This window comes from Zonotrichia leucophrys, chromosome 2 (genome assembly GCF_028769735.1).
Source record: "Zonotrichia leucophrys gambelii isolate GWCS_2022_RI chromosome 2, RI_Zleu_2.0, whole genome shotgun sequence".
Taxonomy (NCBI): Eukaryota; Metazoa; Chordata; class Aves; order Passeriformes; family Passerellidae; genus Zonotrichia; species Zonotrichia leucophrys.
In genome coordinates, this window is record NC_088171.1 from 88,934,202 (window position 1) to 88,956,100 (window position 21,899).

The window sequence follows — 21,899 nt, forward strand, 5'->3', positions numbered from 1 at the left end:
TCCTGTGCTTCAGTTTGTGCCCGCTGCCTCTTGTCCTCTCACTGAGCACATTTTTTACTCTTAAAATATGGAAATAACTATGCATTCACAATAAGAGCTTTGTAATTATATACAGATCAGCATATTCAAATACAAGACTTGTAATGACTTTATTTAGACACATTTTGTGTTTTTGCTGTCCCTTTTGACAGATGAGTGAAAGAACATAAGCTGTTCTACATTCCACTTTTAATAAACGTACAGTAAGCCACAGCAGAATACAAGCTGGAGAAAAGTTTTGTCAGCATTTTCCATTCAGTGCTAAGTGCCAACACTATTTTGGTTTGCTTGTGCTATGCTTATGTACACTGGCCCCTCTGGGAAAGGGCTTCAAGTGAGATGGAAGCTGCTAGTATGAGCGGATGGCTGGTGGGACGGTCTGGCAATCTTGCTCATTCAAAGTCTTGTCGATCACCGGTCTGTACTTCAAGGTAACCTGAAGCGAAAGGGAATAAAGAAATTCAGGACAACAAGATTAAAGAATGAGATCCAAAAAACTCCAACAGTTAAGATTTTTATAGGGTCAGAATTCAGTTCTATCTTTGACATACCATAAAGTTGCTCCACTAAACACCCAACAACACGTTTTGTCACCATTAAAAGAAAAAAACTTTTGAACTAGTCTGACACAAGGGGAAACACAATTCCAGCTCAAATAGCAAAGTCACTTCCCAATGATCAACAGTGCAGGATTATCACAATTTCCAAGGCTGTTAACAACAAAAAAGATCCCCAAGCACCAAGCTCAAAGTACCTTCCCAGTTGGGATATCCACGTATGACAGGGTGTGCTTTCTCCAGTGCTCCTCAATTGGCTTCCGCTTTTGGCCTTCAAGTGGCTTAGAATAGTCAAACTCATCCACCCGTACCTAGGGAGAAAATGAGATTAGTACAGACTAGAAGCTCTATCTGCAAATCACTCTACAACCATGAGATCAGCTGCATTTCAATTCAACCTGAAACCCAGCATGTCTCTGAACAGACAGCAAGCTTTCTCTTCACACTGCCTGGGTCCAATTTGAAATGCTCAGTTTAACAAGGGCTCTAAGGTAACTTTCCTTGCAGAGGACAATTATTCTGTTTATGCATTTTTACATCCTGCTTATGCATCCATGATATTATTACTATAGTCCTGATTTAGAAGTCTCTAATCACTCAAATGTACATGCAGAGCAACTCTTTTCAAGACCATTCCCAGTGTTCCATGTATTGGTCCTTGTATAAATAACAAAAAAAGAGACAGAGCAGAACAAATAGGACCCAAAACAAATACTACATTAATCTTAACACTGAAGACTGTATTTGAAGATGTTACAACTTTAAAATAATCCATCTGAGGGCACATAACAAGGGGATTCAATCCTCCATTCAGGCCACAGAAAACATTTATACCTTATAATCCTCTCTGGCATGGGCACCCCGGGACTCTTTGCGAGCCTCAGCACCGTAAATGGTTTGCAGAGCACAAAGCATCAGGTTCTGCAGCTCCAGGGTCTCCACCAAGTCAGTGTTCCACACAATACCTGGTAAAACATTAAAACACTATGGAAGATGGTCTACAAACAAGAGAAATACGTGTGAGTGAACCACAGGTGCATCATCAGTTGCACTTAAATAACCAAGCTCTCTTTTAAGATCAACAGAATCTGTTGGCAGTATCTGTCTGCATTGTGATCTGCTCAGCTGGAATGAAAACTGAGTGTTCAGCCTACGAAGAGTCTTGCTACCTCTCTGCAACTCCCAGCTCTCAGAAGATTCTGACAAAGTTCATCATTCTTCCTGGTATTTGGATAAGTTCACATCAGGTTCTGAGGGCAGTTTGTACCCTACACATGTAAATCAAATGTCAGTCTCTGCTTCTTTGAAAGATTTTTCAACCAGAAAACAACTGTAAAGGTCAAGTATTTTTACCTGACTACCATGTTTGGTAAGAAGGTCTCTACAAAATATTTTGAAAGATTCAAAATGGTCAAAATCTTCAGCCAAAACTTCAAGAAACACGTTAGGTTTACAGAAAAAAACCAAAAAAACGACAAAAAACAAAGCCACCAACACTCTTCCTGGAGTACTCTGGGCAAGGTGTGTTCTTTGCTATCAAATTACCTCTGTCAAAAGTCTTTAGATGAGCCAGATCACCATAAATCTGGCTAAGCTTCTCACAGCCTTCTTGGAGTACAGAACCAGTGCGAAATACAGCAGCATGGTTTTGCATTGCCTGCAACACAGTTAAACAAAATCAGTTTGATATGCTGCATATGAAAGCATGTAACTTCCCTAGCTCCAAAAGAGCTTGATACAGAGCTGTTCTGAGCTCAAACCTGTCTGCAGCCTGAAAACCCCACATTCTTCCATTCACCCCAAACAACTGAAACCCCACTCTATTATACAGCAGGTAAACTACACAAGGGAATGACATGAAGAGAAGAAGGAATAAACAAATGATATAACCTTTGCTGCACACAGAATCTTCTCACCCACTTTTTCTTCTGCATGGCAAATCCTGAAGTGCACTTTGGCAAGTCATCAAACCCCACAGCTGCCTGCAGCTTGTCCCACCCTATCCCTGACAGCTTCCCCAGGCTTACCCTCTGCATGTTCAGTCGCACTTCTGAAGTCCTTATGCTTCCATTAGCAAACCTTAACTTGTCAAGATTAGCAACTGACTCTTCACCAGCATTTGGTTTAATGGGGGGAACTGGCTCTCCTAAATAAGAAAATTTCATGAAGTTTGGTAGTCAGGCCTGGATTTGGTTTCTGGCAGTTTCAGACACTATCAATTACTAAAAATCAGATTTAAGTAAAACATAATCTGTTTTCTTCCTCTGAGGTGCACATTAAGTGTAACTTTCCTGAAGTCCCACCACCTGTATCCATGTATTTAAAGTTCTCAGTGGAATATGAATCCCTTTCTTTCCTAAAACAATCATTAAAGATTTTATAGGTTTGGCAAAATTCTGCTGTTCATTCCTCTGAAGCAACATGAAAATTCTTCTAAACTATGGAATAAGCCCATGGTCCTTACCACCTACTACTGTGCTTTCCTTGTCTCCTCAGTCCCAACCTCCCACTTTTTTTTGGATGTGTAAGGGACCAGGAGCAGTCAATAAGCCTGGCAGTTAGACATGAGCTCTGCATCTTGCCTCTAATACTGGAAGCCACAAGTTACTGGGCAACAAAGCAAACACAGCATCGTACCAGCACAGTTCATCTCACATGTAGCTCTGCACTCAGATTAATAAACCCCCTTCTACAATTTCTAACTCTAAAGAGCCACAGAAGGATTCAAAAAAATGTCAGCACAAAGCCAGACCAAACAGGCACCACAAGATCTAGGCTGATTCCATGAGGAATCATCAGTCTCAGCAGCTGGTGCACAAGCAGTTTGGACATTAAGCAGTAAGAAAACAGATGACTATTTGTGAACTCCAGCTGCTCTGGCAATGTAACTGCCACATCCAGTATTTTGCTGGGGGCTGGAAGGGAGGGCTTGTTTCTTTGTTTTCTCAGGTCAGCAATTGTGTCTGAACCAGATTATTTTAAAATATATAAGATTCAGCAATGAAAATCCAGTGAATGAGATATTGCAGTTTTTAGTATCTCTCTCTCACCACTTGCACATCAGTCCTTCTTATAAATAAATTAGCAAGGTGGCAGCAAATTCCACTACACAAAAGTGCCAAGTGTAAGACAGATTACATTTTGATATAGAAGACGGTGCAGCATATAGAAAATACAGTCTTCACATTCAATAGTCTGTGTTAAGTTATCAAAAATTCTAACTGCTCTTGCCAATAGCATTGGCCCAATTCTAGTTTTCAAAGGATCAATTACAAAGCAAACAGTGACATCAAAACATTTGCCTGGCATAGAACATGCCTACCAAAAGCATAAACACCGATTTCTTCCTTTTCTAACAAGTAAGAGCCTATGAGTATCATTCTAAATTTCAATCAGGTAGCAACAAGTCTTTGTTGGGCAGAAATTACATCATAAAGGGAAATGTCTCCAGCAAAGTGAGACTTACCAGGCTTGCATGTACTTGCAATAGTGAGGGCACAAGCACGACCGAAGACCACCAGGTCCAGGAGGGAGTTTGCTCCGAGTCGATTTGCGCCATGGACGGACGCAGAGGCCGCCTCCCCACAGGCGTACAGGCCAGGCACCACCTTGTCCTGTCCATCCACGTGTGTGATCACCTGCCACGGCACACACTCTGTACTCAGCCATGGAAAACACTTGGACACAGTGCTAACCTCCTCATCTGCAAGGGCCACGTGCACGGAAGGGTGGGACACAGCCACCTAAAGTTTCTTCTGCCTCTAAACATGGAATTATCTTAGCTCTAAAGGGCAAGGAGAAATGTACGCAAATACATACATTTACATCTGTATGCAAATACAGACAGGGCTAAACCCCAAGATTTCCTTAATATTCTTATGAAGAGTGCATAGTTCTGTTTCACCACAATTCTGCAGCAAGTCAGAAATGCACAGGAATAAAGCCTGACCGGCATATGCTTCTAAGGCAAAATTTTACACTGAAATTTAACAAGTACACAAAGAGAAGAATTCAGGTGACACCACCACATTGATTTCCAACTAGTGTCAGTTGGAGAATCTGCTTTGGTGTTTAGATTACATGAACTACAGAGGAATAATACACATTAACTCATGTTACAGAATGCAACAGAGACCTACTTTGATCAATATTCAATTCTATTATCCTCAGTTCAACTAACAGAGAATTATTGTCAGTAATTTCATTTTAGATGTTTCTTGGAACTCCCATTTCTAGATGGACTGGAACATGGTTATCAAGTTATTTTAAAAAACCAAAAAGTGTGTGTGTGTGTTTTAAGTACTTTGACATCATTATTATTATTAAAAATCTGTATAAATCATCCTTACATTTATAAAAAACATTCTTAATGCTTTTCTACTTGAAAAGGAATTTGCCAGTATGATGGTGAAAGTACAGCTCAAAAGTGACGTGTATTCCTCACCTGTCCCTTGTAGTTAGTGGGAATACCTCCCATATTGTAGTGCACAGTAGGCAGGACAGGGATAGGCTCTTTAGTGACATCGACTCCAGCGAATATCATGGCTGTTTCGGAAATGCCTGGCAGACGGGTGGCCAGCTGCTGCGGGGGCAAGTGGTGCAACTGCAAGTACACATGGTCCTTTTCAGGACCACAGCCCCTAGCAAAAAAAAAACAAAAAAAAAACCAAAAACAACATTGGAATACATAACAGGAATTTACAAACACTAGTAGCGTTTCTCATCCACTTTGTTCCATTTGTGAAAATAAACAGGTTCTTCTTCAAATGTTATCTGACAAAAATTAGTATCTAGCATGTTTAATTAGACTGTGGCACTTGGATGAATTGAGGCCATTTTCCAACTCCCAGCTTTCTTTTCACAGTAATTCACATTATTTAAGATTTTCAACTATTACAGCTCTGCAGAAATAGGTAAAACTTGGTAATCAGCCAAGAGAACAGCACCACATTATTTTGTCTGTAGTAAGAGCATATACACTAAGCTTGTCTGAGCATCTCTAGACACACTGAATTCAAACAGGAGACTCTTAACATCATCTGTTCTCTGCCAGTATCATTAGGAATTAACAAGAAAGATTTTCTGCCTCACACACAGAGATCAGCTTAACAGTCATTAAAGCTCACTCTCAAGAATTACCATGTGCTTATCAAATGAACTATTGCACTTCACAGTCTAGCATGACTAAGAGTCCATTCTGCAGCTTTGTGAAGAGCATTTAACTAACCTTCCTTCACGGATTTCTATGGTCATGGAACGAGACACGACATCCCTAGAAGCCAGATCCTTGGCAACAGGTGCATATCTCTCCATGAATCTTTCACCTTGACTGTTGATCAGAATACCTCCCTCTCCACGACATCCTTCTGTGATAAGGCAGCCAGCCCCATAGATACCTGTTCAAGAATGAAAACACCATCAAAGGAGATTTCTCCACACAGCTTCACAATCAGGATGAACACTGAATAAACAGGGTCTTCTCAAAGCCCCTGTTTTATTTTATTCCACCCTAATCATACCTCTAGGAACTGTCCCTCAAATGCTGTTACTTCTTTTAAACACTCTTTCCAAAAGTTAAGCAAGTTGATTTGAAACACCCACAGAATTTCAAATATTAAAACTGGAAGTTATGTGCACCTATCAATACATCAGGAGAATTTTTTTAAGACCTTGCAGACTTTCAGCAATTATTTTAAGATTTTTAATAAACCAGAAGTTAATTATTTCAAGGTCCATTTGCTCATTTTTGTTCCCTCTTCTGTGTTGAAACAGTACAAGACAAGATGGCTTCAAATCCTGTGGAACATAAAAGCTTACTTGGCATCCTTTTCCTTTAGAGAAGGAAGGCCTCTCTGTTATTCTACAGCATTGGTCATCACAGAAAACAAAAATGCAAACTAACTCATGCACTTCACTTGATAATTATCTTAAAAGCTACAGATTATCATACAAGCAGTGAAGCTTCTTCAACTAGAAAAACTTTAAGAGCAAGGGAACATTGATCTCTATGATATAACAATAACATTGTAAAATTATACGAACCATTTACAAAAACTGCATCGAGTTAAAATGAAGCATTTAATTATCTACAAATCTAGTTTGTGATCAGTTATCCACAGTTTAGATACTGATCACATGCTAGAAAACCACAGTTCTATATATATACCTTAACTTCACTGAAGATGCTAGTATATAATTCCTTAACATTTGCACCTATCCCACTGCTCTTGTTTCTAATATGAAACCCCTTAAAATATTAAGGACCATGGAAATGTAAATTTAAGAGGTAGTTTTAGCTTGTAATTCATAAAACTTCTTACTTAGTATTGTAAGGACAGCACCTCAAGATATTAAACACTGTTCTTTAAATTAGAACAGCTGAGACCTTTCCCACATTATATGTCTTACTCTCAAATTCATATTCAACAACAGCTGCAGGCAAGTCTAAGCACATTTCACAAGCAACTTCTCAAATGCTGCAGAAAAGTGGAGACTGACTTGAGCCCATCGTGCTTGAGGTGACATCATGCTGGGATCTGTCACTAGTGGGGTTCCACAGGGCTTTGTCTTAGGGCCTGTGCTCTTCAACATCTTCATAAATGACTTGGACACAGGACTGTAAGGGATACTGAACAAGTTTGCACACACTGCAAAACTGGGAGAAGTTGTTGATTCCATCAGGAGCAGGGAGGCCCTGCAGGGAGACCCCAACAAATTACGAGGGCTGGGCAATCACCAAATATATGACGTGCAACAAGGGAACTGCTGGATTTTGCACCTGGGATGGAGCAACCCTGGATGCATGGACAGACTGGGGAAGGAGATGCTGGGAAGCAGCACCATGGAAAGGGACCTGGAGGTTCTGATCAATGGCAAATTGACCATGAGTCAGCAGTGCCCTGGCAGCTGAGGGCCAAGCATGTCTGGAGTGTGTCAGGCACAGCATCAGCAGGGTAGAGAGGGGAGTGTCCTGCTCTGCTCTGGGGCAGCCTCACTTCCAGAACTAGGGGCAGTTTTGGATACCACAATGTAAGAAAGACATTAAACTATTGGAGAGCATCCAAAGGAAAGCAACAAGGATGGTGAAGGGTCTAGAGAGGAAGTTGAATGAGAAGCAGCTGAGGTCACTTGGTCTGTCCAGCCTGTAGGAGACTGAAGGGAGACCTCAGTGCAGTCTGCAACTTCCTTGTGAGAGGAAGAGGAGGGGCAGGCACTCATGGCTTCTCTGTGGTGATCAATGGCAGGACCCAAGGGAATGGCCTGAAGTGTGTCAGGAGAGGTTGAGATTGGATATTAGAAAAAGGTTCTTCACCCAGAGGGTGGCTGGACACTGGAACAGGCTCCACAGGGGAATGGTTACAGCACCAAGCCAGATAAATTTCAAGAAGTGTTTGTGCACTGCTCTCAGGCACATGGTGTGACTCTTGGGGTGTCCTGTGCAGGGCCAGAAGCTGGACTTGATGCACCTGATGGGTCCCTTCCAACTCAGCATATTGTGTAATTCTGTGACATTTTAGAACAACATAAAAATCTGTTCAACTCATTAAAAATAATGTTGTAAGCACTATTTCATATTCAGTACCTGTAGGGTGAAACTGCACAAATTCTAAGTCCTGGCAAGGGAGCCCAGCTCGTGTGATCATGGCATTGCCATCACCAGTACTGGTATGAGCAGATGTGCAGCTGAAGTAAGTGCGGCCATATCCACTGCAGAACACAGAAGTTAACGGAATTAACAGGAAGGAAATTAAAACATCACTACAACATACCACTAACTATGCTGTTTGCACAACAGTGAAAAGGGTTAATAAGAAAAGTGCTTAAGTTTTACCATCTCCTGTACTATTTCAACCAAAAGAAAACAAAACTGTTTTAGCCCAGTTTTGCTCAACCATACTTGAAGAATAGCTGGAGATAGAAGGTTGAAGAAAAAGAAAACAAATTCCAAAGCAGGATTGGTTAGGCTGATAGCAGAAACTTTTCTGTCAGGAAAAAAAAAGGTTATTTCACAAAGTTCTCTCAATCCATACCATTCAGTTTCATTTGAACAATCACAAGCAATTTTATAAAAATAGCATATAATGATGGTTTAGATTGCCCATATGGTCCTGGTTTTATATTCTTAGATTTAAAAAATTAGTTGTCCAGGTATTAAACATGAATTATTATGCTGCAAACATCTAGGTTAGCCTCCAACATTATTAAGACCAGCCAATCAGCCCAATTTCAGGACAAACTCTCAGGAGAAACAGCAATGTACATATTTCATGTACCTCAAAGTACACGAGCATGAAAAACACATCAGAAAGACAAATTATGCAGGCAACCTTTTGTAAATTAATTTATAAGTGTGTTTTTCACAGATGCATTTATAAATATTTTTCATATTGAAATAGACAGGAGAGTGCCATAAGAAGCAAAAGACTAATGCATATAGCATTCTAACAAACATATACAAACTTTGCAACCAAAGTAATGTTAAGTTACACTCATAATATGATAATTTTATCCTAAAACAGTTAGAATTACAGTGGCAGTATCTTAATGAAATAGGATCTCTGGAATTTTGACAAAAGCTGTTTCCTACAGGAAATTCAGAACTCTACAGACAGAAATGTTGGCGGCATTGCCAAAATGTCTGTTTTAAACAGCATGTTTTAAACATTGAAAACCATCTGAATCATATATATTACTGTTACATATTCTTACTTTATGTCATTGTTCTAGAATTCAAAGTTAGACCCCATACCAAATTTATACTTGGTCACAAAATTAGCATGTGCCTTTTTCACAGGGAATGACTGAATTCAGTTATATTCCTCTAAGTGTAGGGAGAATGAACTATACATTATGTTGTGTCATTGCATCTTCTCCACACTGAATCCAAACACATGTACAATCACACAGACTTCCAGCTGGTACCACTCCCCAGTTTTGGACCTTCACCACAAACGTTACATTACCCAGTGGCAATGACTGTGTTCTTTGCCCTAAAACGATGAATGGTTCCATCTTCAATGCAGAGGGCAATAACACCACGGCATTCTCCATTCTCCATGAGCAAGTCCAAGGCAAAATACTCAACAAAGTAGCTTGTATCGTATCGCAGAGACTGGAGGAAAATTACAAAAGAACTTTTACTGAGGAAACCTCTCTTCAAAACTGTCAATGTACATGGGCTCTATCAGGATAAAAAACATCCCCACTAACTCTCAAGGAAGACTGTTTCCTCATAACTATTTATTAAAGAGTTTGTTAATTAATCTATTCTAGCTTTAAAAGACACAAGCAGTGGCAAAAGCACTGAATTCTGAGGAGTCAGGAGCTAGGCAGCAGGACTTGTCATTTCAGTCTACACTTGGCAACACATCAGCCAGCAGCAGTGCTGCACTTAAGCTCTCCCAGAGAAATGAGAAACGCCTCCAGGAGCCCAATAAACCAGCAGGAGCAGCAGGCACCGAGTCAAGCATTCTTTCATGCCCTCGGGGATCAGAGCAGTGTTTGGCAGCACGGAGCATTTGCATTGCAGCAGCACACACACTGCGAGCCTGGAGGAGAGCAATTAGCTGGCTACCAAGTAAATAAAAAACAGTAGCTACCAGGTACTTGGATTTCTGGTTGCAAGTAGCTCACCAACATATTCAAACAGCCAGCACTTCCCTCAATTATGGTTTGTAGAATTAACAGGCAGACATGCTGGAACACTAGTCACTTACTTGCCAAAGAACAAGCTCAGGAATGCACAGCAGGCCTTAATTCATTTACACCTTGTTTCCCCCTCCTCCCAGTTTGAAGATGAGTGAAAAATAAAATGCTGGCTTGTACCTCTTTCAGAGTTCCCCAATGCTGCTGGGCCAAATTTTTGGAAAAAAAGGGCTTTTGGGGAAAAGTTTACATAAATTCTCTTTGGGTCTAGTCAACAGACAAAAAGTACTAACAGTGCAGAACTAGCCCAGACCACAAAGGTGGTACTGTACACTAATTAGCATCTATTGTCTTCATCCCTCCACATTGCCTCAGGAAGGAAGATAACACAGAACTGCTATAAGCCACTCCCCTGGAATCCTCATTTGTATGTGTCCAGTTACATGTTTGGTTTAGGTTTGTCTTTTTTCAAACTCTGGGGGGAGAAGGGGGAAAAAACCAGTAAATGTAAACACAAAAACTCAAACCCAGTTAACTTCACAACTGCTCACCCTGCCATACAGAGTATGTAAGAGTGAATGTCCAGTCCTGTCTGCAACACAACAGCATCTGTGGGCCTGTCCTCCTTTTCCAAACTGAAGACTCTGTCCACCAAATGCACGCTGATAGATTTTTCCTTCTTCAGTTCTGCTGAAGGGCATCCCGTAATTTTCCAGCTGTTGAACCCAAATACAAGCATCAGAAACTCTTGTGCATCACAACAAACGAGTTATTTTAAGGAGATCTCCTTGGAAGCCAGCCTGTGTTATTTATAACTACAGCTGACATCAAATCCCATGAGTCTCACCTCTATCACTGCAGCTGGGGCTTGCTCAGTCATGTAGTGTATGGCATCCTGGTCACCCAGCCAGTCCGACCCCTTCACCGTGTCATAGAAATGCCACCTCCAGTTATCATCCTCCATGTTCCCCAGAGCAGCATTGATACCTCCCTGAAAATGAAAACCCATTTTCCTGGAATTATATTACTCAAATACAGCTTTAGTAGGTTTATCACATTTCTATTAAAAATGACATACCAGATATGCACCTGTGTACAAGAACTATAGTCAAGCCAGATTTAATGTGGCTGTGAAACTCCTCAGTTTCACAATGGCTTGTGCTTCTTTTTTCTGTAATGCAGTGAATCACAGTTACACTTCAGGCAGAGAAGCAGCACTGCATTTTGAGAATGTTTAGAAATGGGGAAGAAAAAAGAGGCAGTATACTGAAATAAAAACATAAGGGGAAATAAAGGTTTTAAGAACAACTGCAAGTGAGATTAAAAAAATGTGTGTTGCACCGTAATTAGCTTGGAAGCAAAATGAAGTGTACCGGCTACCTAATATGAAGTCTGGCAGTTACAAGTTCATGGTGAAGTTTTTTTGATCTTAGAGGTCTTTCCCAAACGTACTGATCCTGTGATTTTATTATATACTACTCTCTAAAAAAGTTTCAGCTAAATATGTGATATTTATAAAAAGAAGCATGGCCTTCAAACAAGATGTTCAGATGCTCCATTCCTAGAAGTGTTTAAAGCCAGGTTGGATGGGCTCCTGAGCAATCTAATCTAATGTGTCGAATCCCTGCCCATGCCAGGGCCACTGGAACTGGGTAACACCTAAGGTCCCTTCCAACCCAAACCATTTTATGATTACTCTACATCCAAATCAGCTTTCTGACAGCAGGCATTTTTTAAACTTTTGTTCTGCCTCATTTCTCACCTGTGCAGCAACAGTATGGGAGCGGGTGGGGAACAGCTTGGTAACACAGGCAGTTTTAAACCCAGCTTCTGACAAACCAAAGGCAGCCCGCAGACCTGCTCCTCCTGCACCCACAACAACTGCATCAAACTCATGGTCCACTACTGGGTATTGTGTAGAGATCTGGAAAAATAAATCACTTTGTTATGATCAAAATAGTTCAAGGTAAGTCAAAAAAGTTTCATAAAAACACAAGCAGGATAGGTATAATGTTGTTAACAAAATTTTGCAGCAATTGCCACATCTGAAATACCCTTTTGCTTGGAAACTGTCATTAAAAGAGCCGCACACTTCAGCACCTCAGTCTCATAAAGCACCTGAACACAGCGCTCCAGTAAAAGCCTCAAAGCCTCACACCTGTGAAGCATTAAGTGCTTGACTGAATCACAACACAAGCAGCACAGACGTACCGAGTCAGACACCTTGGTGGAGGCGTTTTTCTTCCCATACACTGTGAAGTGCAAGGTCCGTGCAGGAGCCTGGCACGCTGCTGGCCACTACGGAGAGAAGCCAAGACAACGTTATGGAACAAATGTTTCCACAGGACAGACTTACAGCACTCCCAGCTACCCCACATTTGCAACAAATCTGCACTCACCACTGGTAGCACACACACAAGAGTATTCATGGATTTTAGAGCTACCTGTACTGAAGTTCTGGCTTTCCTATAATCATGCTATACAATCAAGAAAAGGTTTGACTGATGAGAGAATAGCCTGCAGTTAACAGGGTGTTCCAGACTATCCATTATGGACTCCAGCAACAGTGACCAGCCTCTCAGACCTGCCTGAGGCTGCATCAACAGAATAATATTTCTATAATTAATGCTGAAGTAGTCTTTCAATTCTTTCATAATTAAGCAAAGATGAAGATTTGTGGGAACCATGGGAAGTAATGGAAAATTATTCTCCTGTCAACTAATCCTCAGAATTTGAATTATTTCAGGTGGTCATAGTACTGAAAATTCAAAAAGGCTGTAGGGAATGCTCTTCCAGCTGACTGTTGCTTCAAAAGTCAGAGATATTTCTCTTATTCTTTATGAAATTAGTGACCAATTTAGAACCATTTATTAATACATAAACTTAGCACAAGGATGCAAGTTTTACCCTTCTGGATGTCACTTCCTACCCCCTGACCTGCTCAAAACCAAATCAAACCAACAAACGCCACACCCAAACCTACTGAGTATGCAGTCTTTGCTTTGATAAGAATTAGTCTCCACCTCTCCAAGGTACTGGAATCTGGTATTCCTTCTTCACACAGTTCAAAAAACAAGCCTAACTCAGCATGTATGATTACTGTGAGCAGCAACACACAGCCACATCAGGGACCTGTCCAGTGACATCAGCACTTCCCTATTTGAAATATAACCTAAAATGCACTGGAGTGATATCTACAGCTGTTACACTCATGGTCCCCACTCTACAATATGCTAACAAGTGGCTCTTCCCTCCCCAAATGTCCACCTCTTCCAGAATCTCTGAAGTGAACTCCAGGACACTTTCCTCAACCTAGTTTTATCATTTCTCAGACCAACTTCCTCAAAGTTATCTTCTTGCATAACAGCAAATCTACTGCGTCATCACACTTGCTATCTCTGGTTTCTGCAACCACCTTGGAAGGAGATCAGTTCCTATGACCTATTCACAAGGAGCTCCACCAGTACTCTGCTCCAGGCAGCTGCTCTCTCCCTGTTCCACACTGCTGAGTTACCAGGCTTTTCAAACAAAAACCCACAAAGCAGAAAAAGATGTCACACTACATCTGAAGGAAACACTGACTGCAGTAATCCTGATTTTTTTATGCCATCAGGAAGATCATGGCCTTTTTAGAACCAAAGGTTCAATCAAGGCCAGCTCACTGCCACTTAAAATATGGAGACACTCTTTAAAGCTTTCCCTCTCTCTGCAGTTGTCTTTTCTGCACTTGCTTTGTAACACAAGTATAATTACAGCCCACTTTTGTAATCCCAAGCTTGTTACGGGCATGCAGGATGAGAACAGTAGGATAAACTGAAAACTCCCACCTGACCATGGAGAAGAAGAAGCCTTCATGCACAATTTACATTTCCTAACACAAACCTGCTAGACTCCTCAGCAGCCCTTTCTGGGCACAATCACCAGCCCAGTTCAAGCAACTCAGATATACAGTGAGTATACTCAGTGGGAAGTATACTTCCCACACACGTCCAGAATCACAGAACGCATTAGGCTGGAAAAGGCCTCTGAGACCATTGAGTCCAACCAATGACCAGACAACAGCATGTAAACTAGACCATGGCACTAAGTGTCACATTCAGCCTTTCCTCAAACACTTCCAGGAATGGTAACTCCACCACCATCCTGGGCAGCCCATTCCAATGTCTAGCCACCCTCGCTGTGAAAAAATTCTTCCTGATGGCCAACCTGAACGTCTCCTGGTGCAGCTTGAGGCCATTTCCTCCCTTCCTGTCACCTCTGCCCAGGCAGTTGTAGGGAGTGATAAACCCTATAATCCCCCCTAAACCTCCTCCCATCTTCCAGGCTTAACACCCTCGGCTCCCTCAGCAGCTCCTCACAGGACTCGTGCTCAGAGCCTTCACCAGCTTCACTGCCCTTCTCCGGACTCGCTCCAGCACCTCAATGCCCTTCCTAAACTGAGAAGCTCCGAACTGAACACAGCACTCGAGGTCTGGCCTCAGCAGGGCCGAGTACAGGAGGAGCACAATCACTTCCCTGCTCTTCTTGTGCGCACTTTTGCTCATACAGAATATGTCTGCGGCGAGCTTTCCATGCCGGAGCTCGGGCCGCACCTGCCAGGCTCCCGCAGGCGTTTCCCAGCACATCCCGTTCCCGCTGCCTCCCTCAAAACCCCGTCAGGGCCTCAGGCTACGGCGCTCGCTTCCCAAGCCGGGAGGCGCGGCCCAGCCATGCCCACAGCCACCTACTCTCAGGAACCTGCCTGCCCCCGGGACACGAAATGCGGGGTCGGTGCCGCTCCAAAATAGCACTGAACCTGCCGGGGGTGGGAAGATCACCGGGCGAGTCAAGGTCACGGAGGAGACAGCGGAGCCAGGCCGCCGCCGGCGGGAAAACAGGACAGGTATAAGGCCAAGGACAGCGACAAGGACATGGACAGGGACAAAGGCATGGACAGAAGCAAGAACTGAGAAAAGGGCAGGGACAAGGACTCACCGCCCGGGAAGCCGCGGCCGGGCGCAGCCAGCGCTTCGCCAGCCCCCGCGCAGCCGCCGCCGCCGCCGCCATCACGCACCGCCGACTCGGTGTGGGGAGGGGGGAGCGGGCGTGAAGGGCGCACGCGCGGGGCTCGGCGGGACAGACCAACAGTGCCGCGAGGGGGAGCCCCGCAAAGCGATCCCACCCCGCCCAAGAGCTATGTGATGGAAGATTAAAAAACAGCTCCTGTTTCGAGCGTAAAGAACGTTTTTTAAAAATCGAAAACTAGAATTGTGTTACTGCAGTTAGTTCTCCCTGGTGATCAACAATACTGTAAGATTCAGCCTCTTTGTCTCTCTGACAGTGCCTGAAAGTTTGCGTAATAAACAGGCCAGAATCATGTTTTGAAGTTGTGGGAAAGACCATTTCGTAGACACGAGATTCGGACAGAAGGGTGAAGGAAAGACTGTATGCGCTGTCCCTCTAGGACAGAAAGCACGCTCGGCAGCGCCAGACGGCGGAATTCAGAGGCTGCTCACGTCACGGCTGCCTCTCGGCCCCGGCATTAATGGAATAAAAAGGGCGCGGCAGGGGCGGGGACGGACGTCCGGCAGCGCGCCAGGCTCGGGCCAGCCCTGTTGTTGTCCACCCCCTTTTTCTCCCGGCTGATGGGCCAGGCCGGGAGGGGGCGGGGCCGACAGGTGAGTGGCAGTGCCAGGGGCTCGCGCGCTCCCGGGCTCCTTCGTGGGGGGTCCCGCCGTGGGGGGAGCGGGATGGGGACGGGAATGGGAGTGGGAATGGGGAATGGGAACTGGAACGGGAATGGGAACGGCAGACCGTGTCGCGGCTGGGGCTGCCACTCATGGCGCGGCCAAGCCCCCAAGTGTCGGGGCCGCCGTTCGAGGGGCTGGGGCAGAATTCCCAGTCCCCCAGCGGGAGGAGGAGGAGGTGGCGGCGGGAGCGGCCCCGACCCCTCTGCGCGCTGCTGAGGCCGCGTCTTCCCTCTGTGCATCGCAGGTGCCTTCATGAATAACTTAAATGACCCTCCCAACTGGAACATCCTGCCCAATCGGCGCGATCCCGGCGGTGACGGCAGCCGCTGGAATTACGCCCTGCTGGTGCCCATGCTGGGCCTGGCCGCCTTCCGTGAGTAGCGCTGGAATCCCGGCCCCAGGGGCTCCTGGGCACGGCCCCGCCTGGGCACGGCCCCTCCTTGTTTATAGCGCTGTAAACCACCAGCGCTGTGGGTATCCCTAAGGGAAAGACCACTTTTCACACTGTTTAAAACGCGTATTTTGTGATTGACTTTTCGCAAATATTAAAATGAATATTATATGCGTTGTATTAGATAGTAACGCTGTATTAATTCTCTTAAGTAGTGTGTTAAATATAGTTTTAGGTGATAAAAAAATGTTAAAATAGAAACGATGCTATGCAGGATACTTTTTTAAAGAAAGGACTCGCAGCGAGATAGCAGCCACAGGACGCCTAAATCTTTCAGAGTAAAAGAATTCATTGCCCTCTTATCAGAAGAAACGAACTTCTTCCTGCCTTGAAGGCGCTGTCAGGATTCAGAGGAAGAAGCTGACGATGACCAGGCAGAATCCTGTGTTTGAATGGAATTTATGCATCATGTGTGATGTGTATGAATATGCTAACAGGCTATTGTTTTTAAGGGTTAATCCTCTGTTAATGTGGATCCTGATCCTCTGGTCCTTTTTCAGGCTTGTGATGCCCAGAAAAAGGTACCCAGATGCCCATAACTCTTTGTCTCTATTGTCTCATATTGTCCTAATTCAAATTGTCCAAATTATTATTACTCTAATCGTATTACTATTTTTAAAACCATTTTATTACTTTTAGAATTTTAAAAACAAGTGATTGGCTTTTTTCACAACACACAGAGACGAATCCGTATTTATTAAGCTCCAATATCCAAAGCTCCCTCAAGAAAAATGGACACAGGATGTGCTGGAGAGCCCAGAGGTAACAACGCCCGATGTTGCTGCTGTATTTATTTACTGGGCTAGAAAGTTCTCCATGCAGTATCCGCATCAAAAACCTCCAGTTTGTTTCTCCATGACTTTATTTTCCTTCTCTAATCTAAGTAGTTCCAGTGTAGACAATAAAAGAGTAGAGGTACTTTATTTCAGAGAAAGCATGATCATTTAAAATGACTCACTGTGAAATAGGGACCACAGAAATAAAATTTGTGGGGACATGTAAATAGAAGTGAAGGACAGGAGAGAAAGTCTTTTTACCACTTAGTAGCTTCATTTCAGGCATAGCTAATTAATCATACCCCTCACTGTTACATTTTGTACTTGCATCTGAAATATTATTTATGTGTGATAGGGTGGATCTGGACCAGAGAATGTCAGAAAGAAATAGAAAAAGAGAAAGAAGAGTACTACAGGAAAGAGTCAGCTTTACAAAAAGACCTGGAAGGCAAATACCGGGATATAATCACAGAGAACCGCCGCGCTGTGGCTCACCTGGAGGTGGAGCTGGAGAAGGAACGCAACAGGACCCTGAGCTACCGGGAAGCGCTCGTGTCCCAGAGCCGCAAACTGGTGGAAGAGAGGAGACTCCTAGAGCAGGAGCAGGAGAAGTTGGAGAGAGAAAAACAAGTCTTTTTGCACTCTGGAGCAGAAGGTTCCTTTTACCAGAGTTGCCTGGCAAAGGAGGAAGAGTGGCAGCAGAGAGCCAATATTTTACTAAAAGAATTTGAAGAGGGACTGAAGGAAAGACAGGACATCTACTGTAGTCTTGTAGTACCCAGAAGTCAGAGACTAGAAATAGAGAAAAATCTGCTAGTTAAAGCAGCAACTAATCCTGTTGCAGTGGCTTTGCATATGGAGAGTGGCTTACAAGATATTTTCAAACATGATAACTACTGTGGCAATGTGCTGAACAGAACCAGAAGTCAAAATGGAAAGCTGATGTGGCTGTATCTGAGATACTGGGAACTAGCTGTTGAGCTGCAGAAATACAAGAGGGTAGAAAAGGCCATGCTAGGAAAACGCTAAGTAGGGGAAGCAGAGGGATTCCATGTGGTCCCCATGCATGGTAGGGACAATCACAGTTGTAGTCTGAAGCTGTTAAACTCTTCTGCTGTGTTGCCATCTCTCCTCCTTGCACTTGTGTTTGCATGGGACGTGTGCTGTGCTGTGCCTTTCCTCTCACTAGCAGCAGATGCTCTGGTGAGCTGTGCATGCTCCTGAACTCCCTGAGAGTGTGTGTGTTGCAGTACAGGGATTTGCCAACTCCCCAGGTGTCAGAAGCAGCAAAAGAGAACTCAGATTAGAGGGATTTGCCTCGTTGATGGTCGCACTCCAGCAACAGAGAATGGTCATTGGTATCCCCCAGGTGTGGTAGCATGTTGTGCTCCTTATCTCTGACATTTTACATGGTGTCTCAACACTGTCTTTTTTTATTACTGTTATTTTTTAAAAATGTGTTTAAGCAAGACTGATTTTGAGGCAGGTGTTTGGGAGAGATGGTGCTGGAGCCAGCTGCTTGACACGTAAATCTTTCATGTCTGTGTGTTCAAATATATAAATATATATGTATCTATAAATACATACATATATATATACACATATATGTGTGTGAATGTGTGTGAGTATGTAAGTGTATGTGAAAGTATTCTGAGGGTGGAATAGATTGATCCTGTTTCAGAATAGTCAGTCTTGCATTGTCTTCCAGCTTCATATACAAATAGTGCTTTATGAATGAAACATCCAAAAGATGCTAGTTCAAATAACACATAAAGAAACAGATTGATGTCTTATTGGCACTTGGGATTCATTATCAAATTCAAGGGAATATATAAACTGGAAGTTGTATTTTCATGTATTGGATATACCTTAAGAATACTTCTTTTTTTCCTCAGTCAAGGTTTTAGTTGTAACCCAACAATGTGCCACCATTATGTTTGTCCCCGTGCTGCTGCTTCTGCCTCTCAGGGCACTGGCTGCCTCCTGGGTTGCTTGCAAGAACCTCCTTGCACCTGGCTGTGTTCCTTGGATGGGTCCTGTTTGTTATTTGCAGATGGGAACAAAAATGCAGCCTGCATTGGTAGCCACTGCTGTCTCTCCACCTGTCTCCCCTCTCCCACAACTGAAGTACATACCCTTTTCTGCAGCTCTGGAATTTTGTGCTTGTGGTTCACCACTTTACATACATGTGGCCATGAAAGCCTACAGATATACAAGCTTTGTGAGCTTTTAAGAAAGGAAGCTTTTTAATTTAGCTAGTAAAAAAAATATATATTTGGTAAGAAATAAAATAATGAGTGGAATAATAAATAAAGAATAAACATCCAGATTAAAAAATCCAACAACAAACAAAACTTTAAAATCCAGTGCATTTCAATTTCTTAGAACTTTGAGTATGCTTTGGGTCCTTTAGCAGTAGGAACCACCTTATTTCAAACATGCCGTGTATTTAAAATTGTAAGAACTTTTTTCTTCCCTCTTTCTAATCCAGCCTTAGACCTCAAAGGGGCAGTGTTTACCCTTGTGTTTATAACATCTATTCTTCTCTGTTACTTGACTTTGATTAGTGCTGGTAGGTTGTCAGCTCATTAATTAGCAGTTTATTATTTACTGAGGGCTGGACTTGACAAATGTGTTTGCACTAGGCAATCATGTAGAACCATGGCTTGGAAGCAATCCAAGCTAAGTGAATGCCCATCTTCCTGCAGATGTGGGGGTTTTCTCCTGGTTTCATTTTAGTCTGAGCACAGAAGACAGCAGATAAATCTTTTGAAACAATATGCACAACTTAATCCAGTTCCTAAGTAGAAATACCTAACATGAAACAAAATTCCTGAGCAGAATAGATGATTCCAAACTACTTGGTTTTCCAGCTGAGGTTTTGCTCACCTTGATAGTACTAATTGTACTGTTGTGTTGACTTATTAATCCTTTCTTCATGATGATTTCTTTAATGAAGTGGACAGACTTGGAGGAAAAAAGAGAGATCACAAACACCAGAATGTTTTTGGCCACAGTTTGTCAGGGTGCCAAGTGTATTTGGGTTGGGAGATGAGAATACAACTGAGTTGCTAATCATGTGTGATGCCCTGAGCCGAGCTGCTGCAGCTGGACACAGGCACACAGTCTGATTGCCCAGGAGAACAAACTAGTTTGGATAACAGCCCGTGTGTAATTCCTGCAGGATGTGGAAAGTGACTGTCCAGCTGTGGCACACTTTGCATGTTCCTGCAGGCAGTTGAGCTGCTCAGCTAACTAAGAGCAGACAGGGAATCAGTGCCAGTGTATTTGAGATTGATGCCTTGAATTTGTGTAAGTTAGCCTTAAAAGATCAAAGGTTTTGTGCTTTTTCATTTTTTCATAGTTTGTTATGCATATCACTCAAAATGTTTAAAGAAAATGTAATCAAGGGTAAAATACTGGTTTTTCAGTATGAATATGTACATTCAAGCCTTACACGAATGTACAGGGCTGGATGCAATGTAGTAAAGGTTTGGTATTCACTTTCTCTTTTTTAGACGTGTCATTTATTTGTACAGCTAATTGAACTATTGTTCATGGACACTTTGAAGATCATTGTCTCAAGACAGAAGGGTTATTTCAGAAAGCTTTTTAAAAGTGTATGACTGATTTAGAATCACTGGTCTTGTTAGTTTCTTCCAAAACTCATGTTTATGGAAATGCAATTTATTTTTTAAACGTTCCCCCTTTGTAGGTTGTTATTCTGAAAATTCTAATCTAAGTTTTATCTTGCCCAGCACTTGTTCTGAATCACTTAATAGTTTGGAACTGCCCATATGCATATGTAGAATGGAAGAATAAATTGTTTTCAAAGTATTTAATGAACTTATTTTTATTATAAAATTGTCACTCAGCTATTAAACAATAACAATTAATAAAAAACTTTAAATATTTCTGCACTGTTTTATAACTTGGGCAAGGTGGGTGGGAGAACTGGAATTTGCTACTTTATTCAGATTTTCCAAATTGTAAATTTTTTTAATTGGCATGTAAAAGGTTTTGGTCTTGGTGCTGAGAAAAGAATATAAGGTTTTTTCTTAGGAAAGAACACTGTTAAACAGGTAAGTGCTGAGCATTAACTAAAGATGTGGGGTTAAAGGTGACCATCCCTCTGAAAGACTGGGGACATTCCATCAACAGAATATTGTGTAGGGTATTCTGCCCTCCTCCAGAACCCCTCAGATGTCTCATTCTGCATGTCAGCTGCTTTTCATTTCCCTCATTTTCCTGCTCTCTGTGAAGAACTGCAATCCAGCTGCTCTAGGACAGCGTTCAGACACTCTGGAAAATCCTTGTTCTGTAATAAAGGATCCTCAGTCTATTTGTATTTGACACAATCCTTCACCATCCTCTGGCTCTATAAAGCTTGGGTTTGAGCACTCCTGTGCGAGGATGAAAAAACTGAGTGTTCTTCTGTGGAGGATACAAGGCAGAAACAGTGGTCAAGGGTTCAGGTACTGTGGTGAAATCAAAGATATTTGAATTATTGCTGTGAAAAGAGGACAAAAGTTTATAGTTGCAGTTGTGATGCAGCTGGATATGAAGGCTTTGCTGGTTTGCATGCCAAGGCCCACATTTATTGGTTATTAATTTAATGCCTGGTCCAGGAGCTTTCCCTGGTCACTGCCTATCAGACAGCAGATGGATCTGCTAAGTAACTCACTGAAATTTGGCATAGCTC

The 21,899-nt window shown here is 42.7% G+C and overlaps 2 protein-coding genes across 3 annotated transcripts; one reads left to right on the forward strand and one right to left on the reverse strand.

The window, feature by feature from the left end:
* Positions 1 to 124: 124 nt before the first annotated feature.
* Positions 125 to 15,368, reverse strand: SDHA (succinate dehydrogenase complex flavoprotein subunit A). Its single transcript, XM_064705642.1, has 15 exons — positions 15,216 to 15,368; positions 12,453 to 12,539; positions 12,004 to 12,165; positions 11,089 to 11,232; positions 10,793 to 10,957; positions 9,560 to 9,708; positions 8,179 to 8,303; positions 5,824 to 5,992; positions 5,041 to 5,236; positions 4,063 to 4,234; positions 2,624 to 2,742; positions 2,142 to 2,253; positions 1,431 to 1,561; positions 794 to 907; positions 125 to 475 (listed from the first exon to the last, which is right to left on the reverse strand). The coding sequence occupies exons 1-15, from the start codon at positions 15,285 to 15,287 to the stop codon at positions 389 to 391; spliced, it is 2,004 nt and encodes a 667-aa protein (XP_064561712.1). The 5' UTR covers positions 15,288 to 15,368; the 3' UTR covers positions 125 to 388.
* Positions 15,369 to 15,765: 397 nt separating this feature from the next.
* CCDC127 (coiled-coil domain containing 127) lies at positions 15,766 to 18,360 on the forward strand. Of its 2 annotated transcripts, XM_064705645.1 has the most exons (3): positions 15,766 to 15,898; positions 16,215 to 16,343; positions 17,553 to 18,360. In XM_064705645.1, exons 2-3 carry the CDS (start codon positions 16,223 to 16,225, stop codon positions 18,224 to 18,226), a joined length of 795 nt encoding a protein of 264 aa, XP_064561715.1. In that variant the 5' UTR covers positions 15,766 to 15,898; positions 16,215 to 16,222; the 3' UTR covers positions 18,227 to 18,360. The 2 variants fall into 2 exon arrangements, with proteins under 2 accessions (XP_064561715.1, XP_064561713.1); XM_064705643.1 differs by lacking the exon at positions 15,766 to 15,898 and having other exon boundaries at positions 16,085 to 16,343.
* The last annotated feature ends 3,539 nt before the right edge of the window (positions 18,361 to 21,899 follow it).